General features: G+C 53.0%; 6 protein-coding genes across 6 annotated transcripts; 4 read left to right on the top strand and 2 right to left on the bottom strand.

Moving 5' to 3' along the window:
• The first annotated feature begins 736 nt into the window (after positions 1-736).
• STEHIDRAFT_91086 (periplasmic binding protein-like II) lies at positions 737-2,326 on the top strand. Its single transcript, XM_007299829.1, has 9 exons — positions 737-820; positions 887-967; positions 1,028-1,082; positions 1,144-1,233; positions 1,301-1,455; positions 1,519-1,631; positions 1,696-1,896; positions 1,960-2,033; positions 2,110-2,326. The coding sequence occupies exons 1-9, from the start codon at positions 799-801 to the stop codon at positions 2,201-2,203; spliced, it is 885 nt and encodes a 294-aa protein (XP_007299891.1). The 5' UTR covers positions 737-798; the 3' UTR covers positions 2,204-2,326.
• A 435-nt stretch (positions 2,327-2,761) lies between these two features.
• On the top strand, positions 2,762-3,950 carry STEHIDRAFT_165492 (rhamnogalacturonan acetylesterase; the record flags this gene model as incomplete). Its single annotated transcript, XM_007299835.1, has 5 exons — positions 2,762-3,057; positions 3,109-3,299; positions 3,363-3,415; positions 3,476-3,867; positions 3,937-3,950. The coding sequence occupies exons 1-5, from the start codon at positions 2,922-2,924 to the stop codon at positions 3,948-3,950; spliced, it is 786 nt and encodes a 261-aa protein (XP_007299897.1). The 5' UTR covers positions 2,762-2,921.
• Positions 3,951-4,350: 400 nt separating this feature from the next.
• STEHIDRAFT_144519 (uncharacterized protein) lies at positions 4,351-6,454 on the bottom strand. Its single transcript, XM_007299834.1, has 6 exons — positions 6,348-6,454; positions 6,203-6,274; positions 5,113-5,751; positions 4,731-5,038; positions 4,622-4,660; positions 4,351-4,533 (listed from the first exon to the last, which is right to left on the bottom strand). Exons 1-6 carry the CDS (start codon positions 6,385-6,387, stop codon positions 4,357-4,359), a joined length of 1,275 nt encoding a protein of 424 aa, XP_007299896.1. The 5' UTR covers positions 6,388-6,454; the 3' UTR covers positions 4,351-4,356.
• A 171-nt stretch (positions 6,455-6,625) lies between these two features.
• On the top strand, positions 6,626-8,111 carry STEHIDRAFT_118254 (cytochrome oxidase assembly factor). The gene is made up of 5 exons (XM_007299833.1): positions 6,626-6,697; positions 6,759-6,994; positions 7,128-7,445; positions 7,567-7,733; positions 7,800-8,111. The coding sequence occupies exons 2-5, from the start codon at positions 6,974-6,976 to the stop codon at positions 7,933-7,935; spliced, it is 642 nt and encodes a 213-aa protein (XP_007299895.1). The 5' UTR covers positions 6,626-6,697; positions 6,759-6,973; the 3' UTR covers positions 7,936-8,111.
• Positions 8,112-9,652: 1,541 nt separating this feature from the next.
• STEHIDRAFT_128082 (uncharacterized protein) lies at positions 9,653-12,239 on the top strand (the record flags this gene model as incomplete). Its single annotated transcript, XM_007299832.1, has 2 exons — positions 9,653-11,522; positions 11,575-12,239. The coding sequence occupies 2 exons, from the start codon at positions 9,653-9,655 to the stop codon at positions 12,237-12,239; spliced, it is 2,535 nt and encodes an 844-aa protein (XP_007299894.1).
• A 392-nt stretch (positions 12,240-12,631) lies between these two features.
• Positions 12,632-20,974, bottom strand: STEHIDRAFT_165489 (uncharacterized protein; the record flags this gene model as incomplete). The annotated part of the gene is made up of 6 exons (XM_007299831.1): positions 12,632-14,198; positions 14,271-17,163; positions 17,684-17,790; positions 17,875-18,537; positions 18,610-18,841; positions 20,258-20,974. The coding sequence occupies 6 exons, from the start codon at positions 20,972-20,974 to the stop codon at positions 12,973-12,975; spliced, it is 5,838 nt and encodes a 1,945-aa protein (XP_007299893.1). The 3' UTR covers positions 12,632-12,972.
• Positions 20,975-22,017: the final 1,043 nt, after the last annotated feature.

The raw sequence follows: 22,017 nt of genomic DNA, 5'->3' as shown, positions 1-22,017 counted from the left end.
AAGGTATCAGTAGCAATGCCCGGATGGTCCTGGGATTCAAAGACACGCTCGAAGAATGCTCGACCCCCTTTCCGGTGTCAACCAAGGCAAGACTTGGTGATCAAGGCGCCTCTGTCGTTCGGCCCTGTGTCCCGATCATCTCTCGCCGGCTGCGGAAGGAATATTGCATGCCAAGACCAGCCAATTTTGGAGAAATAATGTGTTTTGAATTCAAAGGCGAGTGTCCAAACCATGGAAAGGTCAGGCCCTGGTAGCTCATTCAAAAAGTTGACTGTACCATCCGCATATAATAATACATGACGAGCTTCGTGCCCCTGTCGTATATGACAAGGGGATGTTCAAAACTATATCAACTCGATCTGAGATGGTGGAGGAGGAGTTCGACTGCAACGCACAAAATTGGTCGGACAAGTCTCCTACCAGCGGATCCTCCTGAGGCTATGACCACTGCCAGGCCTTCGACAGATTACGGGGATACTTAAGTGCCCAGAAAAGTAGCTTATAAAACGGTAAACGGTAACTCAGGTGGATGAACTACAGCGGGTGATGGTGGATAAGTATGGAAGGGAATTGATGGAAGTATACTTATCACTGCCGGTCGAACGTCCTACAGTGTGGCGACTACAGTAGTAGGAAAGGAGGAAGGAGTGGCGCTCAAATCATTTCCAAATTCCGGGTCTAGCCGAACATTGTGGCATTGTCAGATTGTGCCATTGTGGCCCACGCTCAGGCTGTTGATTGAAGAGCATCATAACGAGTTCCACCTCAAACCATCACTTTCCCGTCTAACTTACCTCAATGGTCTTACGAGTAGGCTACGGTATGTGTGCTCTATACTATAGAGCCCCAAGACGATCACCTTATTTGCTAAATTCTTTGATTAAAGTGCGGGAGCACTTCAGCTCGCCTTTGCTTCAATATGCCCAGGAGGACAAGGACCAGACCTTTACGCTTGTAGAATGCCCGAGCAAGTACACATTCATCTAAACGAGTAACGGTTTCTGGCCTCTAACCTTGACAAAATCAGGTGGTACCGGTCAACTTATCTCGAGACTCTCGAACGACGAGATCGATATAGCAATGTACGCTTATTGTCGAACTCATTCTGCCCACCCCCTGATCTAGTATCGGTACGGGCTCTAGTGCGTTGACCGATCCTTTGATCTCTGGTATCGCGAAGGGCTCGACTCAATACAAGCTTGTTGGAAGCTATGTGACAACCCCCTTGAACTGGTTCGTCCAGATCATCCCTTTCACGAGTTTCAATCCTCCTCACATTTTGACTGGCTTCGCATGTTAGGGCAGTCATCACAGGTAAAGATGCACCATATAAGGAGATCCAAGACCTCAAGGGAACACCTATCGGTATCTCGCGACACGGAAGTGGAAGTGAGGTTATGGCGTATGTGATGGGTTTGCAGTACGGATGGAATACCGATGAGCTTCAGTTCAAAGGTACGTGGCTCTGCTTCCATGGAGGTACGGGCTGGTAACTGACCGGTGTTCTCTTTGATGAAGTGAACAACGACATTCGTGGTTTGATTGATTCCGTGAACGATGGTTCAACGAGCGCTTTCATGTGGGAGTGGTTCACCACTAAGCCATACTCCGACGCAGGAGAAGTCCGCTTCGTAAGTGATCTTGCCTTTCATTGATTCGTATCGTTGGCGTCATGACATTGTATCTCTGATATAGATTGGTTCCGTACCTACTCCTTGGCCGTCATGGCTCATCGCCGCTCACCCAGACCCGAAACGCGCCCCGACAGAGGCTGTCAGCAAATTCCTCGCGACGTTGACTACCTACGTTCGAGCTTTCGACTCTCCTGAGAAGCGCGCCGGTGAGAATGTCTCGTTCATCAAGGACAAGTTCGGGTATCCCGAAGAGGACATCACAGTGGGTCGCTTCGCTAGCTGACCACATCCTCTTGAGGGGAAGTTTCAATGATGTTCTCGTTAGGCATGGATGAAGACGGTTGGATACCCAGAAGACTGCGCCACCATCCCAAAGCATGTCTTGACAGACACCCTCGAGTAAGTGCTACTATTCTTATCTTCACCTTTGTATGTCCCAACTACTGTGGGCTGACATATGCCGTTTGCCCATTAGTGTTCTGGTGAAAGCCGGTGTAATTGTATCGCCAGCCGAGGGTGGTTTCGATCTCAACAACTTTGTGGACACGCACGTCGTCAAACTCACGTGAAGCCCTGGAAAGAAGAATAAACGCAGGTTGTACACTATTCGTATGTGTTCCGATCTCCAAGGTGTATTCGTTGTATCGTTATATTGGTTAAATATGGATGATGGACTGCCCACATCAAGATCGACTTTAGAAAAACTAGTCAATATGTGGTATGCTTGTCATGGTAATCTCGGATCACACCGCGTTGTTCAGGTACTTCCTATTCTATCTCCGAGCAACGTCATCAAGAGCGAGTTTGTTGACAGCCTGCCATTAATTGTCCGGATGATGGTTCTACGACCTACGACTCCCTGAAGAGCGCCGCATCCTGCGGCCCCTGACGAGTACATGCTTTTCGACCTTGCTAGCTTAAGGGACTGCACACAACTATACTCACAAGTATTCGGTATGCCATATATTCACAGATCTCGACTTACACACCCGTTCTAGATGTCAAAATGCAACTGCGGAATTGTTGTCGCCAAGGGTCTGTCGCGGTCTGAGTATGTGCTTCATGCAGAACACGGGATAAACTCCTCCGGGTCCTCAAACGACTACAGAGCCAAGACCGTCCATGTTGCGACGATCCCCATGTTCTCGACTTTTGAAATCCAATGGGTGCAAAGGCTATAAAGGTAGATCGGTCGGAATCGTTTTCAATCCATTTGCCTTTTCCTTGCCTTGCTGCTTTTCGCGGGACGAAACTCGACATTCGCTTTCACCTCACTCAGCTGCAGCCATGGCCAGCTTATCCACTCTTTTTGTGTTCACTTCCGTTTACTATTTCGTTCGTCTCGATGCCGTTCTCGCGACGACGGTTTATATGGCCGGTGATTCTACAATGGCCAAGGGTGGCGGTGGTTCTGGTACCGATGGTGTGTTCCTTGTCCACTCTTAGTTCGGGGCGATCTGACTTTTATTTGTAGGATGGGGGGAATATCTGGGCCAATACCTCAGTGTGTCTGTCGTCAATGATGCAATCGCAGGAAGGAGCGCCAGGAGTTACACCGAGGAAGGCCGGTTCGATACTCTCATTGACACGGTGCAATGTGGTGACTATGTTATCATCGAGTTTGGCCATAACGATGGATCATCCGGTACTACTGACAACGGCAGGGTGAGCTGTCCGCTATCTCGTACGCGGGTATCTTTTGACTCATGAGATGTGGGCCTCCCTTAGGAAGAAGCTGTAGGGTCTGACTATGATCTTACAACTACGGTTACGGAGACAAAGTGCGCGTAATATGCTCATATTCACTGTGTTTTCTAGCTAAAATTCCATCTATCCGAAAGCGGCTCGACGACTACCATCCACACCTACGCCTATTATATTCAGAACGCTGTGTCATCCCTCCAAGCCAAAGGCGCCTTCCCTATCGTCTCCTCACAGACCCCCGACAACATATGGAACACCGATGGCTCTCTCTCTGCCAGCTCCCGATTCGTCTCTTACGCACAGGAGTCCGCCACAGCTACTGAGGCTGACTACGTCGACCACAATTCATACGTCGCGCAGGCGTACGAGAACTTAGGCGAGACGACCGTCGGTACTTATTATCCCATTGACCATACGCATACGTCAGCGACTGGGGCGAACGTCGTGGCCGAGGCCTTTGTGCGGGGATTGTTGTGCGGGAATAGCTCGTTGGTGGATCTAGTGAATGATGCTGGTCAGGCAGTCCCCAGTACGTATCATTGAGTACCCCCTTGGACTTTGCGATGAAGCGTCAAGAAACTGACGTGCATCCTCTCAGATGTTTGCCTCTGATCCCGTCTCGGTTCTAGCGAGTGTTGACTAAATTTGTCCTTATAATGTGGCTACTCTGGTCATCGACATGGACACATTGGACGACCAATCTTTGACAGCGTAAGGTCTGGCTGTGGGAGACTTTGAAAAATGAACCCGTCCTAGCCGTTCCACAATCTGCACACAATTACCGTCCGATGGCTTTCTTTCGACTTTGTCCCCTCCTGCCCTTCTCCCAGACTATTCAAAGGATATTAGGAGCTGAAATCGCTAGGACAGACTGGGACGGCCTGAAGTGCCCTCGAAAAATAATCCCAAAAGTGACTCTTGTTACAGACTTAGCGTACATCACCAGAACCAAATCAGCACAGTCCGAGGGCATGATAAATGCTACGCGCAACATCGTGGTATCATAATCATAGGCTCTCTAGCGCTTCCTCTTCCTTGACCTCTCCGACCCACCTGATGCACTCAAAGTCGGATTTAAGCCAGCACCCGAACCAACCGGGGTAGCGTCCGCTGGCGCGAACCCTTTGTTGACGCATTCGTTGCAGTACCAGCTCTCGGGCAGTGGGGGTTTGAGATTTACGCATGGAAGATGGAACTATATAACACGGATCACGTATACAATGGAGGGATAAAATGGTCAATGAGGCAGTTCAATGAGTGAGGAAAGTAATCTATGAACTGACCCATTCGTATGGACAGTTTGGATTGTCGCATGCAACCATCTATAAAAGTAGCCAAGTGTCACGGTCAAAGATCAGCGATGTACAACCAGGCCACAACCGTTATCATTACCTCGCCAAATGATGTGCGGTGGCACACGCAGTATATCCTGTCGTCGTCCACATCTGCCTCGTCGACACCCTCTAGATCGTCTTCTCCTTCGGCATCTTCGTCCCCGCCATCTACAACCATGGGTACAGGAGTTGGAAGTTTCGGTGGTTGATGTTGCTGCTGACGCGAGGGACGACCTGGAGAGGGGCGGTGCGCTGTTGCAGAAGGAACAGATGGTACGTGTCGCTGGGGTACGTTGAGAGTCGCAGGTGCTGGGCTGGGGAGTTTGATCGAAGGGATCATGACTGTCGATGCGGTTTTTCTGACGCCTGTGTATACCGTGTATCCATCGAGTCAGTCAAGTACAAGGCAGAGGATGTATGTATGTTTGAAAGAGACGTACGTTTATTGGTCGCGGTGGCGCCCGGTATTGCGGAAGCGACCTGCTGTTGATGTTGTTGCTGTACTGGGACGGCCAGCACTTCGGCTCCAGCCATTGCATTCCGCAAGCTCTCGTTCATCATCTGCACTGGATTTCTCATACTTCCATGTCCAGCTCCTGCATACCCGCCTGCCCCGGCTCCGACTCCCAATCCTACTCCTCCGACTCCAGAGCTACCACCGCCAGCACCCGACGAAACTGCACCCACCCCGATGCCACTATGACCACCGCCTAATCCAGCCACAGAATTCAGTCCAGCAGCAAGAGTCGGGGCTGCGCTCAGCGTAGGAGGTGGATGATTTGGGTCCAAGTCGCCCTGAAGAATTAAGACCTTCTTCAGATCATGGTCCAAGCGAGCTCTCGTCCTCGCCATCAATGAGTTCAACTTCTCAGTCAGCTTGATCTTCTCGTTCGCAAGTTTCTCGAGCTCGTCATAATCGTGCTGTACTCTGTCGGGTATTTGTTCATCTTTAGCTGTGAAGGGTCCTGATGAGGAACCGACGCCGCTAGAGTTCGGCGTGGGCGCTGAGCTGGGGTTGGCGGAGCGGAGTGAGTGGCGTAGATATCTGCTTGACTCTTTGTTGATCGTCTCCTGCAGTTCTGGAAATTGAAAAGTGTGAGAAGGCGAGGCAACTAGCGTGACAGACACAGAGCAGAAATCCGATGGCGGTGTAGATTTCCACATTGATGGGAAGTACATGGGCTAGTTTCGATGAACACTTCACGCTCAATGTGATGTGAACAGAGCATGTTTGAACCGCTCTGCAACGTGAAAGTCCTGATGCCTGATAATATCCAAAAGTCCTCGGGAGTAGGAACTGTATCCTCGCAAGATTGCGAGGACTCTTGAAGAGAATACAGCCTGCAACTTGTCTGTCCGTCTCCCGTTATGACACTAATATGAGCTGAGACAGCTGTATTGCGCCAAAGCGATAAATATGCTGGGCGAACTCGAGCACACATTTGTTCGGTTTGTCTCCACCAACATGATGGATACTTGTCCGCGAAAGTAGTGAACGGGATGAGTAAGTATCTGTATAAATTGACTCGCCTTGTTGGCGTAAATCCTTGTACCTGATTTCGTCAAGAAGGAACTTCACTTCTTGTGCCAGGTTATCAAGACCTATGCACGAAGAAAAGTCACTTTGAATGAGCTATCGACTTGATGCACCGTCGCTAATTTGATTTCAACTCACTGGCGATATATTCTGCCGCAATATTGGCCGCCTCTTCCATGTTGACCTGAAAATTAATAAATCCTGTACCTTGCTCTGTCCGAAAAGGCGCAGCCTCTCTGACCCTGAGGACGGCGATGTGAGAGTAAGAAAGAAAGAAGGTGTGGCGCCCGCATGCGCGTCTCGCGAATTCAACGCCAGTCCGGAAAGCCCCGGCGTGTCGAGTGGCGATCATTCTCACGGCTGGGTTGAAGCAGCCTCTTCACTTCATCCACCATCACCGCCTGCCTTACCACCGGAGTCGTCCCTGGTATATCCTAGTGATGCAATCCTCAAGGCTGAATATCCTACGATGCAAAAATAAGCTGCCTGTGAGTCTGAATCTTCGTCTTATAGCAACTACCTCATCAACTTAGCAGATCTTCCGACAAGGACCTTCCCCATGTCTGAGTCGCCGCGCAACATTTCACAACCTCACATGGCCTCAAACTACTTCGTTGGCCCATTTTTCCTCCCTGAAACCTAAGTCAAAACACGGTCTACCAGGGTCTTCCTTAAACTGGAGGCATATGTCGACGTCGTCGGGTCCTCGTCCACCCAGGTTCGTCAATGCTAGAGACATCTATAAACAGAGAAATCGGACACTTATGATGTACACATCCGCTGTGGTACGTCTTGCGTTATATTCCTTCGTTTCTATCTGCTGCTTCTCGACTCCCTTTTCATGCTCATACTCCTTCGGTCCTATTCATTCATTCGCTCGCCTGCCCACCCCGATTGCACGACGTCTCATCTTCACAGATAGTACTCGCAGTAGGCGTAACCTACGCGGCTGTCCCCCTCTATCGCATGTTCTGCGCCGCTACCGGTTTTGCCGGTACTCCTGTTGTCGGCACGGGAAAATTTGAGCCTGAGCGCCTAGTTCCGGTCGACAACGCTAAGCGCATCAAGGTGCACTTCAACGCAAATAGGTCTGAACAACTGCCTTGGAAGTTTACACCGCAACAAAAGTATGTGAGCGTATTGCCTGGAGAGACAAGTTTGGCATTCTACAAGGCGAGAAATGAGAGCAAGGAGGACGTGATTGGTATTGCGACGTATAATGTTACACCGGATAGGGTGAGTCAAACATTCTTCTTTGAAGGGGTTGCCTTTTGGCCGTAACGATGTCCATTCCTCATAGTCCAAGACTAATATGGGACATTTGTAACCTTCATTGATACACTGGCTGTTCTTGTAGATTGCGCCATACTTTGCCAAAGTAGAATGCTTTTGTTTCGAAGAGCAAAAGCTTCTAGCAGGTGAAGAGGTGGACATGCCCCTTTTATTCTTCATCGACAAGGATGTCCTGGATGACCCTGCCTGCCGAAACTTGGATGATGTTGTTCTGTCATATACGTTCTTCCGGTGCGTCCTCCCGCCGTCACTTCATCGTTCATGAACCTACCGCGTCGGACTTACTTGGTGATGCAGTGCAAGGAGGAACTCACGAGGTCACCTCGAGCCTGACGCCCCGGAGGATGTTGTGCAGGCCTCACAAGGCTTTGGAGACTACGAGCACGCGCCGAAGGCTGAAGACCGTGCCGACGAGAAGAATAGGTCGTCGTGATCATAGTTGTTGAGTGTTATCGTGACGAATACCAGCAAACCATCACTCAGTCTTGTTGCGGGCTCAGCATTTCGGAAAGAATCTTACGATACTGAAGATAGCGTTGTTCCAGCCTGAACCATCGCTGCACTCGGTTTATCTCTTGATACAGTACAATGTCTCATAATGCATAATTCAGAGAAAATTGCAGATAATGAGAATGTCCTCGATACCTCAGAGACGAGTATGCAGGCCTCAGGGGATCTACTAGGCCATTTGCTTTCCTTAGTGACACTTGTCATCTGGAGGGGTCAGTGGAAAGCGAGGAATATTTTATGATTTTTATGATTTATGCATTATGAGATTTTCGACTGTAATGTTGTGGAAGACATACTACCTCCTGCCGACGTACGTGCCCCTCGGCTATCAATCTTCGATCTTGAACCATATACCAACGTTGAGCGGGAAGTCAAATAGTCCCCCCGTGTACTGCAGAACGTGATGTGTGTACTGGTCGTCAGTCCCAGGTGGCCAATGTCGCTGTCTTCCATCATCGGCGGTAGAAGTTTATAAGGCTGGTAAGGCCGCAAAGCCCGCTACCTCGACGATGAAGCCAACTTATGCGCATATACTCATGTGTTCGGAGGACGGTGCTGCACACGAGTAGTAGCTAGGGGAATAGATAATGGGCGCAAGTGACGACGGTGCTAGCGTTACGATGTCAAGTCATATCAAGAAAGGGCGAGACACCATCGACAATGATACCCATGTGTTTCGATCGACATTTATCTTCGCGCTCGTCTCGGTGGCAACACCACGCTCCATTTCTACTTTCAAGAGGGGCTCGTGTCGATGTTGAGGCTGGTTTCTTTCCCTGAGGGTCCGCTGGGGCGCGTACTTATTTGGTCGGCGCAAGGTTGCACCTACATACGGCCTCGCCGAAAGTTGTGGCGAGGTGGGGCACTTATATTATTATTAGCAGCACTGCTTTCGCAAAGAATCCGTGGCCCACCAACTTTTGAAGATGTGCGATACAAGACAAAGTAGCGAAATTTCAGAGATGTCGGTAAGGTAGCGCTTCCTTCTGGTGCGGCGACGTCGAGCGACGTTGAAGTCCACAAATTGAAACCCCGCGTCAACAAATCATAAGCGCGCGCACCACGTGTTCATACCTTGTACTTGCCTTGTACTTGCCTTGTACTACGTATGTTTCCGCCTTGTTCCAGCTGACCCTGAGTCTGCTATTCTTGGTTTTCCTCTCGTATCGCGTGCCTGCTGGCCAGATGCCAGTGGGGAAGAGGAGAGTAGATAAAGGCTATCCCATACTGTATGTTTCTGTTCGCGACCCCCGCACAGTCATCTCCTCACGCCTCCCTAATCGATTGCTTTGTTATGCCGCCAGGCTATACCTCGAAACTAGCTACAATTCCAGAGGATACCACTGACGCTTCTATCCAGGATACATCGCGGCCTAAAACCCCCCCTAACGTCTCCTACTTTACTTCGGAGTGACTATAATCTGAGTACCGACCACCCTGCGGTTGGAACGCTTCTGACTTTGATACTTGCTTCATAACACAGGGAACGAGATACAGAGTACTCCAGGTCAGCGGTGAAAGTCTGCAGATGTTTTAACGTTTTTGGTCTGACATCCACCGTCCTAGCGAGAGCTACTTTAGGGGGCTACAGCGGCGAAGATCATAAGACGGACATTGTTCGTCCTCAATTGAAGAAGGATATGGAAGGCTCACTCGTCACAGGACTCCCTGTCGAAGACTTCGTTAAGGCTGTCTGGGGCCTTGACCGGGCCAAGCTCCATGAGAAAGAACATACACCCGGCCTTTCAGCCGAAGAGGTCGCTCGATATCATTCCCCGCGCCTTGAAACCACTCGTTACATCCCGTTCACCGCTATACTTGCCCAACTCCTCCTGGACTACATCAGCTACATGCGCCAGCATAATCACCTAGACGAAGTCGATCTTCCGTGCGGGGTATTTTTTGAGGCGCGTTTAGGACATGATGTTGTACATGGTGGTGATGGGTCTCAGCGAAAACCCGATGCGGCTGTCACAGCTCAGATAGGCGAAGCCGTTTTTGCGAGACTGCGAGAGATTGGCGATAAGAGCGCACGGATGGTGCTTACGGCGAAGGACAAGCTTCGCGAGGGAGTTCGTTTGGTATGGGAGTACCTGCTCGCTTTCTTCGAGTTCAAGAAGAAAAAGAAAACCAACAGCTTTGACAATGAAGAAGGACCAACTCTCGACACGCGCGCTACGGTCTCAGAACTACCACCTCGCAAGCACGCTCTCGACACCTCTGATGATCCCAGCCCAGCGCCTAAACGTCGGAAAGGGCCATCCTCCAAGTCCATCTCTGCCCTTCCAATTGTCCCGATTCCTCCAGGCCCTTTGCCCGTAACCTCGGCAGGCGATTCAGACTCTCGGGAGCTTGTGGATACTCGCAAAGTATTGAACGACGACGAGCTACAAGCAGCTGATTATGCTCACGAAAGCCTTCGAACTGGTCATCGGCGGTATTCCACAGGAATCTTCATCGACGACGATATCGTCACCCTGTGGTACTATGATAGAATGGGCGCCGTACGGTCGAAACCCTTCGACTTCGTTCGGGAACCGAACAAACTACTCGCAGTCGTCATTGCCCTTGCTAGCGCTACCGTCACAAATTTCGGGTTCGAGCCTATGATATGTACTCCGGGTCCTTCAGCCTCGTTGCCTCCCCTAGCACCCGTAAAGGGCAAAAATTGGAAGGCAGTAGACCTTTCACGCTCCAAAGACCCTGTCATGCGCAAAAGGGTTCGTCAAATCGCTGAACTCACGAAATTATACGACAGATATCGAAAGGAAGTCCCTCCGGACGAGAATTTGACCGACTGCTACTTCCGCATCTCATGCCGAGTCAACCTCGCTGACCGACCTTTATTCGAAGTGCCGTCTTCGTCGCCCTCCCGAGTTGCTGCTACCAAATCTTCTACATCATTCCTCTCCTGGATATGGCCCTCGTCGCGACCGAAGACTGAAACCGTCCCACCACGATCGGACGTCGTTTTCAAGATCAAAGGGAGACCTCTCTATGTGCAGGACGGTTTGGTCGGAAGAGGGACCGTAGTTCTTCATGTGGAGATTGAGGAGGACGAAGAATATCAGTTTCCTCCCGATATCATCACCAAGATAAGCTACCCCCCGAGGAGTCGCATCCCAGAAGATAGTATCATTCGACATGTTCGATACTGCATTCCCGAGAGGTGGAGGAACCACGTCACAGGCCTCTCATGCTCCACGACTCTTTCGATGCCAAGAGAAGACGATTCCTTGACGGAAGGAGAGAAGAATGCAGCGGGCTCTACAGATGATGATCTTTTGGAGATCCCTCGAAAGGACATCATGGTCGCCGTTCGCGCCCGTATCAAGCGGCGTGATCAAGAGGATCTAGACGAAGAGGAGCGGAGGGAATTATCGGACGCCTTCATCGGACCAGAGTACGAGGAACGCGTCCTTCGCGTCCTTGTTTGTGAGAAGAATCTGCCGCTGAACCGGGTCGAAAATATAGATGAGTTCATGTCGGTTTTCCTGGACGTCGTGAAAGGTGACTCCTTCAGAAAGATTGGTGATAGAGGAGACTGACATGCCCTTCTTAGCTCACTATGTCGTGTACACGAAGGCCGGTATACTCCATCGCGATCTGAGCGTCAACAACATCATGTTCAAGAGGGATCCCTCCACCAATCGCGTCATTGGCGTCCTCAATGATTGGGATCTAGCGATTCCCGTGAACCGTTCGGAGTACAAATTCGAGAAGCCTACTTCTTATCATCGCACAGGCACCGCCACATTCATGTCTATCGAATTGCTCGAGGACGAAAACAGGACGATCCCGCACCTTTACCGTCACGATCTTGAGTCCTTTATGTGGACACTTATTTGGTGCGCGTTCAACTTCCTTTTCCACGGTGTTGAAGTACCCTACAAGTTACGGGACGCTGTGGTTCGGGACTGGGTCAATATAAGCTGGCAGCGCATCCGTCAATCGAAGAGGGATTTTCTAGGAATAGTCACCAAGGCACTCGCAAAGACGACGAAGGTTATGCAACCGTTGGTGCGAAAGATCCTTGGACCTATTTCTCATAGTATGGCCCGCGCATTTCTTGAGCGCGACCAGAGCCAGGAATCATTCGACGGGCCAGCTCGTCTTAGGATCACGAGGACGGACTTCTTCGACGACTTCTTCACCTTCGATTGTTTCATGGAAGTTCTCGAACCAGAGGTGGAGGACCCGGTGGCTGCTTTATGGGAGGAGACGTGAGGGTACGGTTACGCTATTTTCCAGTCCACTTTCATTCCGAGCGTTCCAGTCAGGTCTGCGATTCGCTCGAGGCATTTATCAATATTCACTTCGTCTTCTTTCCACCCACAACCTTAATGTTTGCTTATTTATACATATCATGGAGATTCACACCAATTTCGTATTCTGTCCGGTTTACTGACGCTTTTGTACCTTTGTTTTGACATCGCCCTTCGACTACAATCATACTCACCGGCCGTGTGGCAGCTACGTTACCTTAGCATTTAGTACCTCTCTAGATTAACCTTTTGCTGTCGACGTATATTTCTGCTTCCACTCTGTTCGCTATATCGCCGGCAGGGTGGCACATAAACCTCGTTGAGTGTGGTCGGGTCCTCAAGTAGTTCACTGGGACGCAGTCCATTGACAAGATAGATTGCGAAAACATATGCATATGTTGCAGAGGCGATAAATAAATAAGATATACGAGAGGAGGCTGCACGGATGCTCAAGGTATAGAAGGTAAGAAATGTAAGTGGAAGATCAATTCCGAGCGACAAGCAATCCAATCCAAGAAATGAGAGACATGCTATAAAACGACCACAACGAATGAAAGTGAAGGAAGAAACCAAAGGAATGCATTTTACCAAAGTGTGAAGAACGAATCGCATGGAGTCCGTTTCTGAACCGTCCGCCCCACTAGTTCATGCACGCTAGGACCAAGACCCTTTTTCTACACACGCCATCCCTCCGACTACTGTGGTGGATGTCGTGGACTCCCTGTCGCAGGAGGTAGCCTTGGCGGTTCTTCCCCTCCATCGATCGGTCTCGGGCCCAGCGGCGAGCCATTATGCGACGAGACCCTACTCTCCCCATTGAACCCCGCATTTGGCGGCTGAAGGCCCGGGTCAAATTGCGAGAAGCGATTATCGAACCCAGGCGAGCCCCCTCCTCCGGTCATCTGCATCGGCATTCCACCCATACCATGCATGCCCATGGGCGTCATCATCGGGTTCATCATCGAGAACCTGGGGTCGTACCCGCCCATACCCGTCATCATAGGGCTCATAGGCATCGGACTCGCTCCTCCCGTCATCATAGGGTTCATAGGGCCCATCTGCCCCGGTCCAGGACTCCCCGCCCCTCCTCTTCCTCCCTCTCCTCCGATCTGCGAGCCACCTGCCTGGGAAAACGTCATCATGGCCTGCTGGTACGCCTGTGCCGCCGCCTGCTGAGCCGCCATGATATGTTGCTGGTTTCCGTATCCGGGGACCATGCCAGGATAACCCATGTAACCGCCCATCATAGGATTTCCGGTCATCATAGGGTTCATGCCGGTCATCATCGGGTTCATCATCATCATCGGGTTGAAGGCGTTGTACCCTTGCGGGGCACCGTACATCGAGCCCCCCTGCTGCTGCACGAACTCGAGCTGCTGCCGCTGCAACTCGTCGATCTTCCGCTGTCGCTCCTCCGCCATCCGTTTCTCCCGTTCGCGCTCGGTAAGCGCAGCCCCGACGCCGCCCTCGCGCTTGCGATCGCGTTCGTGCGCGGTGATGGCCCCGAGGAGGCCGGTCTGTGGAGGCGGAGGCTTGTTGGGAACGTTGATGAGGGACGCGCCGGTCTCACGCGCGAGCTCTTCCTGCTTCTTGGCCGAACGCTCGTTCTTGTCTTGGAGACCGGCGGAGAGGAGACCGTGAGGGGTGAAGGCTTGGGTCATCGTTTGGGAAGCAGGCTCGATCTGGACGAAGGTGCCGTTTTTGTCAGGTTGTTGCGGGGCGTTGCCGAACTGGTTCCAGATGGTTTGGCTTTGGCGAGGAGGCATGGGGCCGTGCGCGGCAGAGCCTAGGTACTCTGAAGGTGCTCTGGTGGAAGGAGGACGAGGCAGATCGTTGTACATCGTGGAGCGGCCAGCTTCGGAGTACTGATCAGGGATCATTTGGCGGGGAATGGGTGCGTGAGGTTCTCCAGGCTCGAAGCCTATAGTCAAGCATTAGGACGAACAACGGCGTGGAAGCGAAAAAGAAAACGATGAATGAAGGGGATGCGCACCTTGAGGTCTCCCACCAGGAACCTGAGGCAAATTCCGTGGAGGACGTAATTGACTCTGCCCATACTGCCCCTCCCCTCCTATCTGACCCGCAGGCGATGGTCCCCTACCCTGCGAGTAAACCGAATGCGCCGCAGACCTCGCAGGGCTCGCGCTCGCACCCTGTACCGACCTCGGGGCCGTCGCCCTCCCCCTCGAATCCGCGCCTCCATCCGAATCCACATCCTCATCGTCTTCTTCTTCCTCCTCTTCCTCCTCCTCCTCATCACTACTATCCCCCCACGCGCCCCCAGACTTCGCCTTCGTCTTCCTATCCTTCCCGCCATTCACCCGTCCCGGCCGATGCACAGCGTCCTGCTGCGCAGCCTGCTGAGCCTCCGACTTTGCCTTCCTCTGCATCGCGTTCTTCGACGGCGCGAAAGACGACCTATACTGCGAGGCCGCATCGCTACCGGGAGATGGTGCCCTCTGCTGGTCGTTTTCGGGCTCGACGATCGTCGGGTTAGGAGCTCCGGTGCTGGGCTGAGGGTTGGCATTGGCGTCGGCGACCTTCTGCGCGACGGTCTGTGAGTCTTCGCCTTGATCCAAGAATGAGAGAGCGGCCAAGGCGTCCGCGGTATCGTCGTCGGCGTGATGCTGCGCTGCCTGCATCGTGGGGGACGCGTACGAGGTGAACTGTTGCTGTTGTTGTTGGAACTGCTGTTGTTGTTGCTGCTGCTGTAACGCCTGCTGATGCCTCGGCGGAAGATTCGTAACGTGAGATTCACCGTCGTCGTCTTCGTCTTGGTCGTCGTCTTCAAAGTCCTCCACGTCGTCTTCCTCGACGCTCGAAGGCAGCTCTCGAGCAGCACGTTCCGTCACCACGCGTCGGGTGCTCGGCGGTGCCCGAGCGCCAGACGGTCTCCGGCCGATGCCAGGCCCCGTTCCTAACTTCTCGATCGCCGCCACGCGACTACCCCCGCCACCAGCGCTACCAACTATGGGTGGCGACCGTGGCGACCTCAGAGCCTGATTCTGATTCTGATTCTGATTTTGGCGTTGCTGCTGCTGCTGCTGTGGAGACAGCGGCGATCCCACACGTAACGGTTTGACGGTATTAGGTTGCGCGGAAGAAGGAACGGGAGGTGTCCCCGGATAATCAGAACTCGACGAGCTCGACTCTTCCTCGCTGTCTTCGCCGATGGGGGGAGGAGGACCGGCCACTGCTCCTGCCCTGCGAGCTTGGGGCTGCTGATGTTCGGGGTGGAATTGTTGCATGTAGTATAACGCACCGGCTTCCTCGAAGAGACCATGATCGTCGTCTTGTTGTTGCTTCGAAGGGACAGGAGGGGGAGGGGGAGGACTCGTGGGCGGTGGTGCTTGACGCTGTGGTGGATATTGCTGCTGCTGCTGCTGCTGCTGTTGACCGCCCAGACTGGAAGGAGAAGTCGAGACCGAAGACGCAGTCGTCGTAGCTGTCGGTGGCGGTGGTGGAAGCGGCGCATTCACATTCGCATGATGCTGATCCCTCGGCGCAAGCGGCGACCCAGGCATGCCCGCAGGATAAGGCGGCATAGGTAACGAACTCCCGGACGCCCCCGAATTATGTGTCCGGATCGAGAACGCCGTGCTGCTCGGCCTCGGGTTCGCGCTTGAGTTGGACGAGGCATGATCCATCATCATCGCGCCACTGCCCAAGCCCATGAACGACTCGTGGTGCGTATTATCCGTCGCAGAGGCGGAGTAGGGTGAGGTGAGGAAAGACATCCTGCTGGGCGATGACGATCTATCGGGAACTATGCCCATACCCATTCCCATTCCAGAGCCGATCGAGCCTTGACCTTGTCTCAAAGACGAAGACGCAGGAGAAGTCGAGCGGAACGTGTGCTGAGATTGAGGTTGATGTCCTGGCTGAGGCTGATGAGGCTGAGTTTGTGGCGGCTGAGAATACTGCGACGCAGGCGATACAGGCGTAGCGTTGCCCATCGACGCAGAGGACAAAGACAGCGACAAAGACATCGAACGGCTAGCTGAGCCTGGGGCTTCAGACAAGGACGGAGGAGGGGGCGACATCGGGAGCGCGATACGAGCTGGATCCGGACCTGGACTGGACGGTTTCCCAGCACTGGGAGAGGTAGAGCCCCCGAACGAATAACCCAACCCAGAGCCCGCACTCGTCCTCCGCACAGGCACGAGCGGCTCATTCACGTTCCCGCTCGGTCGACTGCCCGTCATCCTCATCTCTCCGTCAAACATCGCCATCCCCGGTCCCGATCCGCGACTTGTGCTTCGTTCGTGTGTCGCTCCTTGTCCTTGTCCTCCTTGTCCCGCCCCACCTCCTCCTGACCCACCTGCATTGGCGCTACCACCACCAGATCCATACCTCCCCGCTCCTTCCGGCGACCTCACCTCAAAATGCGAAGGCCGGCTATTCGACCTCTCCGGCGTATTCCTCTCCGAAATCGGCGTCAGCGGCGCTTGTTGCTGCGTTCCATGTCTTCCACCGGCACTCCCAGATGTATTGAGGTGTTGAGGTTGTGGTCTTCCAGGGCTGGAAGTGGAAGTGATCGAATCGAAACTGAGAGGCGGGAGTTGTGGCAGCGTCGACCCCGAGCCGCGCGCGTCCACACTTCCTCGTCGGCCTGGTTCTAAATCGTCCATACTCCGTCGTCCCGCCCCGGCCTCATCATCGTCCTCGATACCCGGTAACGGCGGAAGTGTCGGCGGTGCGCTTGACGTTGCTTGTCCCAATCCCGATCCCGATGCAGATGCAGATGCAGATGAAGAGACCTCAGGGACGCCCATGATCGCCTTCGTGCGTTCTTGTAGGATCTCGAGGAGACGGCCGCGCACGGCGGAGGTGCGGTCGTCTCGGGGGTCCATGTTCTCTGCGTGTTCGCGGTCGAGGAAGAGTTGCTGTTGCGGAGAGGGGGGTGAGGAAGGGGGGAAGGGTCAGTGAACGTGAATGTGAGAGTGAGATGAGTGGGTGAGAGAGAAAAAGGGAAGGGAGGACGGAGTTTTGCGGATGTGAAGGGAGACGAATGGAAATGTGAGATGGGTGGGTGATAGAAGGAGAGAAAGAGTTAAAGTGAAGGGGGGACGGGCGACGAAGGTTAGTGGACGTGGATGTGAGACGAGGGAAAGTGGATTTGAAGGTGAGATGGGTGAATGAAAGAAATAAGTGAAGGGAGGGAGGACGAAAGTGAGTGGATGAAATTACGAATCAAGGGGATCGACGTCAGCGGACGTGAATGAAAGACGGATGGGTGAAAACAGAAGTGAAGGAAGGGGGGGCGCGTGGATAGAATTATGACAATAAAGCAATTAGGGAACGAAAGTCAATGAATATGACGAGGGTGATGTACGAAAGCAAGCAAGCTCCCAAACTCAAACTCCCAAAAAACCCCGCAAAAAAAAAAGGAGAAAAGACACTCACATCCCTCCCCGGCCCAATCGGATACGCAAACATCATCGAATTCACGTCTCTCGGATCCCACGAATACTCCCCCGGCCTCCCATAAAGTCTAAACGCATCATGTATCCCTATTCACAAATTCCCAATCCCAATCCCATCAGCTCATCGAACATCCCTTTACCCCACAAATTTAGGTAAATGAAAGGACTCACCCGTAATCCACCTCAACATCTCCCCCGCCCCTCCTCCCGTCCCTCCTCCTCCTGCACCCAACCCACCCCCTCCTCCCCCTCCCGCCCCCGCACCAACCCCCTCCCCCTCCGGCATAACAAGCACCCACCCCTCCCGCCCTCTCATCCCCCCTCCAACCTCCTCATCCCCCAACACCCCCTCCACCTTAACCAACGTACTCCTCGCGATCAATTCCGGCCGTTCGGGGTATACGGCGAAAGCTTGTGAGACTTCGGTGAGGCTAAGGACGGGTTTTTTGCGGTCCCGGGGTTTGGGGGAGAGGTAGAAGAGGAGGGCGGGTTTGGGGGGGAGGTCGTTGGCGTGGGAAGAGGAAGGGCGGGAAGAGGAAGAGGAGGAGGGGGTAGGGTCTTGAGGATGGGGATTGGAGCCGAAGAGGTTGGAGAGGCGGCGTTTGCGGGATTGGGAGGGCGAGGGGGGGCGGGGGTTACCGTTGCCGTTGCCGTTGCCGTTGCCGTTGCCGTTGCCGTTGGTGTTGGTGTTGGCGGCGTTGGGAGTGGGTGGAGAGGAAGAACCCTGGAGGACAACCATCCAAAGCCTCTTCCAGTCCGTTTGGCCTGCGATCCGGATACGCGCCCAGCCCTCCATTCTGCCCCTCACGAGCGGGGTCGGCAAATACTGGCTCGCTACCACACCCATGCAACATCAATATCACCACATAACCCCTCCCCCCCAAAAGAATAACAAAAAAAACGCACCTTCCCCATGCGCGATCCTCATCAAATGCGCCGTATATATCTCCTCCAACCTCGACTTCTCCCAACTCGCGAGCCTCAGCGCGGTCGCCCACGAGATCAGCGCCGCCGTCGACGGACAGGAAAAAAGGAGGAGGTTCGAGCCTGCGCTGTTGACTGTGACTACGTTGGTGTATTTCTGGGGAGGGGAACGGTCTGTGGCTGGGATGGTGACGGAGCCTAGGACTTGGACGAACTGGGATGGAAAATGGAAGGAGGGTGGGTTAGAGTGGGTTGGGAAGGGAAAGAACAAAGAAAGAGGGAGGGAGAGAGAGAGAAGACGAAAAAGGGAGAGGAGATGGGATGTATTTTTGAGCCGATGTCAGGTCGGTACATGGACGAGGATGAATACATGGGGTACTATCACATAAAGAGTGATTGGTGGGGTAGTAGTAGTCTTCAGCGCCCTACCCCTTCCTTCGACCTGCCCACGTCTACGCACACATATATTAGAGCACTGGAGGCGCCTCAAAAACCCCCAACAGCACAACAGGCTCCAGTCCTATGCCTGCATTTATCTGGAGAGCAAAAGACCCGAAAAAGCGTCCAAGAAGTGTGAAGTCCAAAGACATCGCGACCTCATCGAGCTAACATGTGCGCTCAACCGACCCGCAAACGATCCATAATTTATGAGGGGAATGGGGACTGGGGCCCGATGCTGATGCTGATGAGCGCCACGGTGCTGACATCGCAACCGTCGAAGGAGGAATGAATCCCAACCCGGATTATTCTTTTGACTCTCGCATTGGGTGTGCGTGGAGAATTCTCCGCGAAAGCGGAAAGTGTGAGGCTGCAGAAATATGAGTGCAGAGGGCGGAAGACTCGGCAAGTGAAAGTACTAAGTAGTGATAGACGGCTGGGCTGATGCCGGCTCCAAAGGTACAGTATATGAGATAATCAACGCAAACCCAAGGTCGATACGACAGGTCCTGCAAAACACCAGAACTCGACATGCCTCGCGAAGAAAATGTGTAATCAATCCACGTCTGGGTCTGGCAGTTTGTCGGTCTCGTCCAGGCCAGAAACCCAGTGCCCAGTATTGATGTGATGAGTTCTGCGAGACGCGGAACGTGCAGATGACCCGTAGAAATTGGGATGCATGGACTGGCTGGTTATGTCTATAGGGCTGCCCTACGTCTGTTTTGGACCGACCGGCATCAGGCGTAGAAGCAACTGTCGGCGACTTCAGAGGTATTTGAGATGATCAGCCCAGGATTGATATCATGAGACCTGCAAAGACATAGAACTCGATATGTCTCGTGAAGAACTGTGCCTCGCAGGTAGCGATCTCCTCCAGCCCAGAAACCCGAGATAATCGCAGGCCGAGAAAAGGATGATATGATGGGTTCTGCGAAACGCAGAACGAGCAGATGACCCGTGTAGATGAGCTGCAATGAGCTGGCTGGTCTCAAGTCTATAGGATTACCCTATACTTGCTGCTGATGATCTTTTGGGCAACAATCGGCTGGGCTGATGCCGACCCGACCCCAGACTCTGCGAGATAATCAGAGGCTCTGGGAGACGCAGAACCAAGGACAAGATATGGACTCAAGTCCATACGAAGCAGAATCTCCCAAGTCGCACGAAACAAAAGACAAAACAAAAAACTCACAGCGTCCGTGATATTGATATAAGTAGGCGGAACCTCCGTCCCCTGCTGCCTCGCCTCCTCGATCTCCTGCATATCCCAAATACTAAACGTAGTCCCCCCAAGCTGTCCCCAGACCTCCCTCCACCCTTCGTCCTTCGTCGGTCGATGACCATCGGGCAGCCGTTCGATCCGTCGTACGAGCGGACCGGAGTGATAGATCTTGTGTGCGTGGGCTACGGTGAGGCCGACGACGGAACGAATCTCGGGATGGAGGGGGGGTGGTTGTTGCGCTGCTGCTGTTGGACGTCGGTCGATGGAGGTGCGCGAGGTGGGTTGGATGTCAGGGGCTTTATTATTATCGCGCGTGGGGATCCTGCCGAGTTCGTCTGTTGTACCTGCTCGTTGAGTGGCCGGCCTACCGACCTGGAGGGACTGCGAGTGCTGATGGGTGCTGTTTCCCTCGGATGTGTTTCCATTAGAAGACGAGCCCTTGCCGAGGAAGGTGGAGAAGAAAGAAGTGGAACGGCCGTGGGCTGGAGGCTTGGGTGGCGTCGAGGATGTGGAGGGGAGCATGTCTGAGGAAGAGAAGTCCTTGTTGGGAGTGTTTGGAGAGAGCTGTTCTGCCCTGCGAAGCTGCTGGAGCTGGGCAGGCGAGATGAAGGGCCGGTTGCGGGAGTCCCAGATTGGGGATGTGCTCTTTGGGATGTCGCGCGCTGGCTGCAGCTGCTGGGCGGACATCGTCGTTGGGAGCACCCTTGCAAGGCAGCGCCTGACCGCCCGAAATAGGAAATCCGCATGACGTCCCTTGTTTGCCTCCGTTAGGCGCTGGTGCTCGCCCTCAATATCTCAGACCCCCTTCGTCTTGCCTGCCATCTCTGCCCAGCCATTAACTTTGAAATCGTTCACTGACATCGATATAACATCCCGCTCATGATCCCGCCCTCTGATCCTCATGTACATCGGCGTTTCCAGTCGCCCAAATAGACCTCCGGATCGGCTCCCCCCTCGCACGGCTGCAGCAAATTTGATGGTCATATTTGTGGCTTGATCCGCTGTCGACAAACGTTGCGAGGACTTGACATAATTCGGAAACGGTCTCTTCGGATCCGTGTCAGGTAACGGCGGGTTCAGAGAGTACGTACGTCTCAATAAAAATCTTTTATATCATGTACACTTCAACGGTACATATAGTTACGGTAGGCGGGACGACCGCAGTTCGATTTGAGTTGACGCGTCGAGCTTTCGCGGTGGCGCCACCCTAACCCTGCATCCGGCTTGGTCCGGGCTCACTTCACTGGGCTGTTACAGCGTATCTCTGACACGTAGCGGCTTCATGAGCTCCATGACAGATCGGGCTGTACATACTGAGTGTAATGTGAATAAAAAGGGAGTCCCTGGAACATCTTAAGCATTTAATATGATTTTCTGGAAGTGGCAGGCAACGTGGGAAGCTCAGCGGGGCAATCAAGGGTGGCTTGCCCAGCCACAGTTGGTGCATCTTGAGCTACAAATTGTTGACAGCCTCGATGGGCAGCATAACACATGCCATGTAAGTATTAGTAATTCCATCAGCTGCTCAGCTTGATTTTGAGCAAGATAGCACAGTATTTCTCTCTGTGTACTGTACTTTTTCAACCAAAGGTTCATCAAAAATGTACGTCACCCATCAGTTTTGCCCGGGTCACGGTTCAGAAACTGTAAGAAACCGTGTGTGAGCATGACGGGCCCCATAAATGGTTCAGTCTGTAAATGGATGTGTCACGTACGGAGAGAACAGCCAA

The sequence above is a fragment of the Stereum hirsutum genome (genome assembly GCF_000264905.1).
Source record: "Stereum hirsutum FP-91666 SS1 unplaced genomic scaffold STEHIscaffold_2, whole genome shotgun sequence".
NCBI classification, from domain to species: domain Eukaryota; kingdom Fungi; phylum Basidiomycota; class Agaricomycetes; order Russulales; family Stereaceae; genus Stereum; species Stereum hirsutum.
This window is presented reverse-complemented; position numbering and strand designations above follow the sequence as displayed.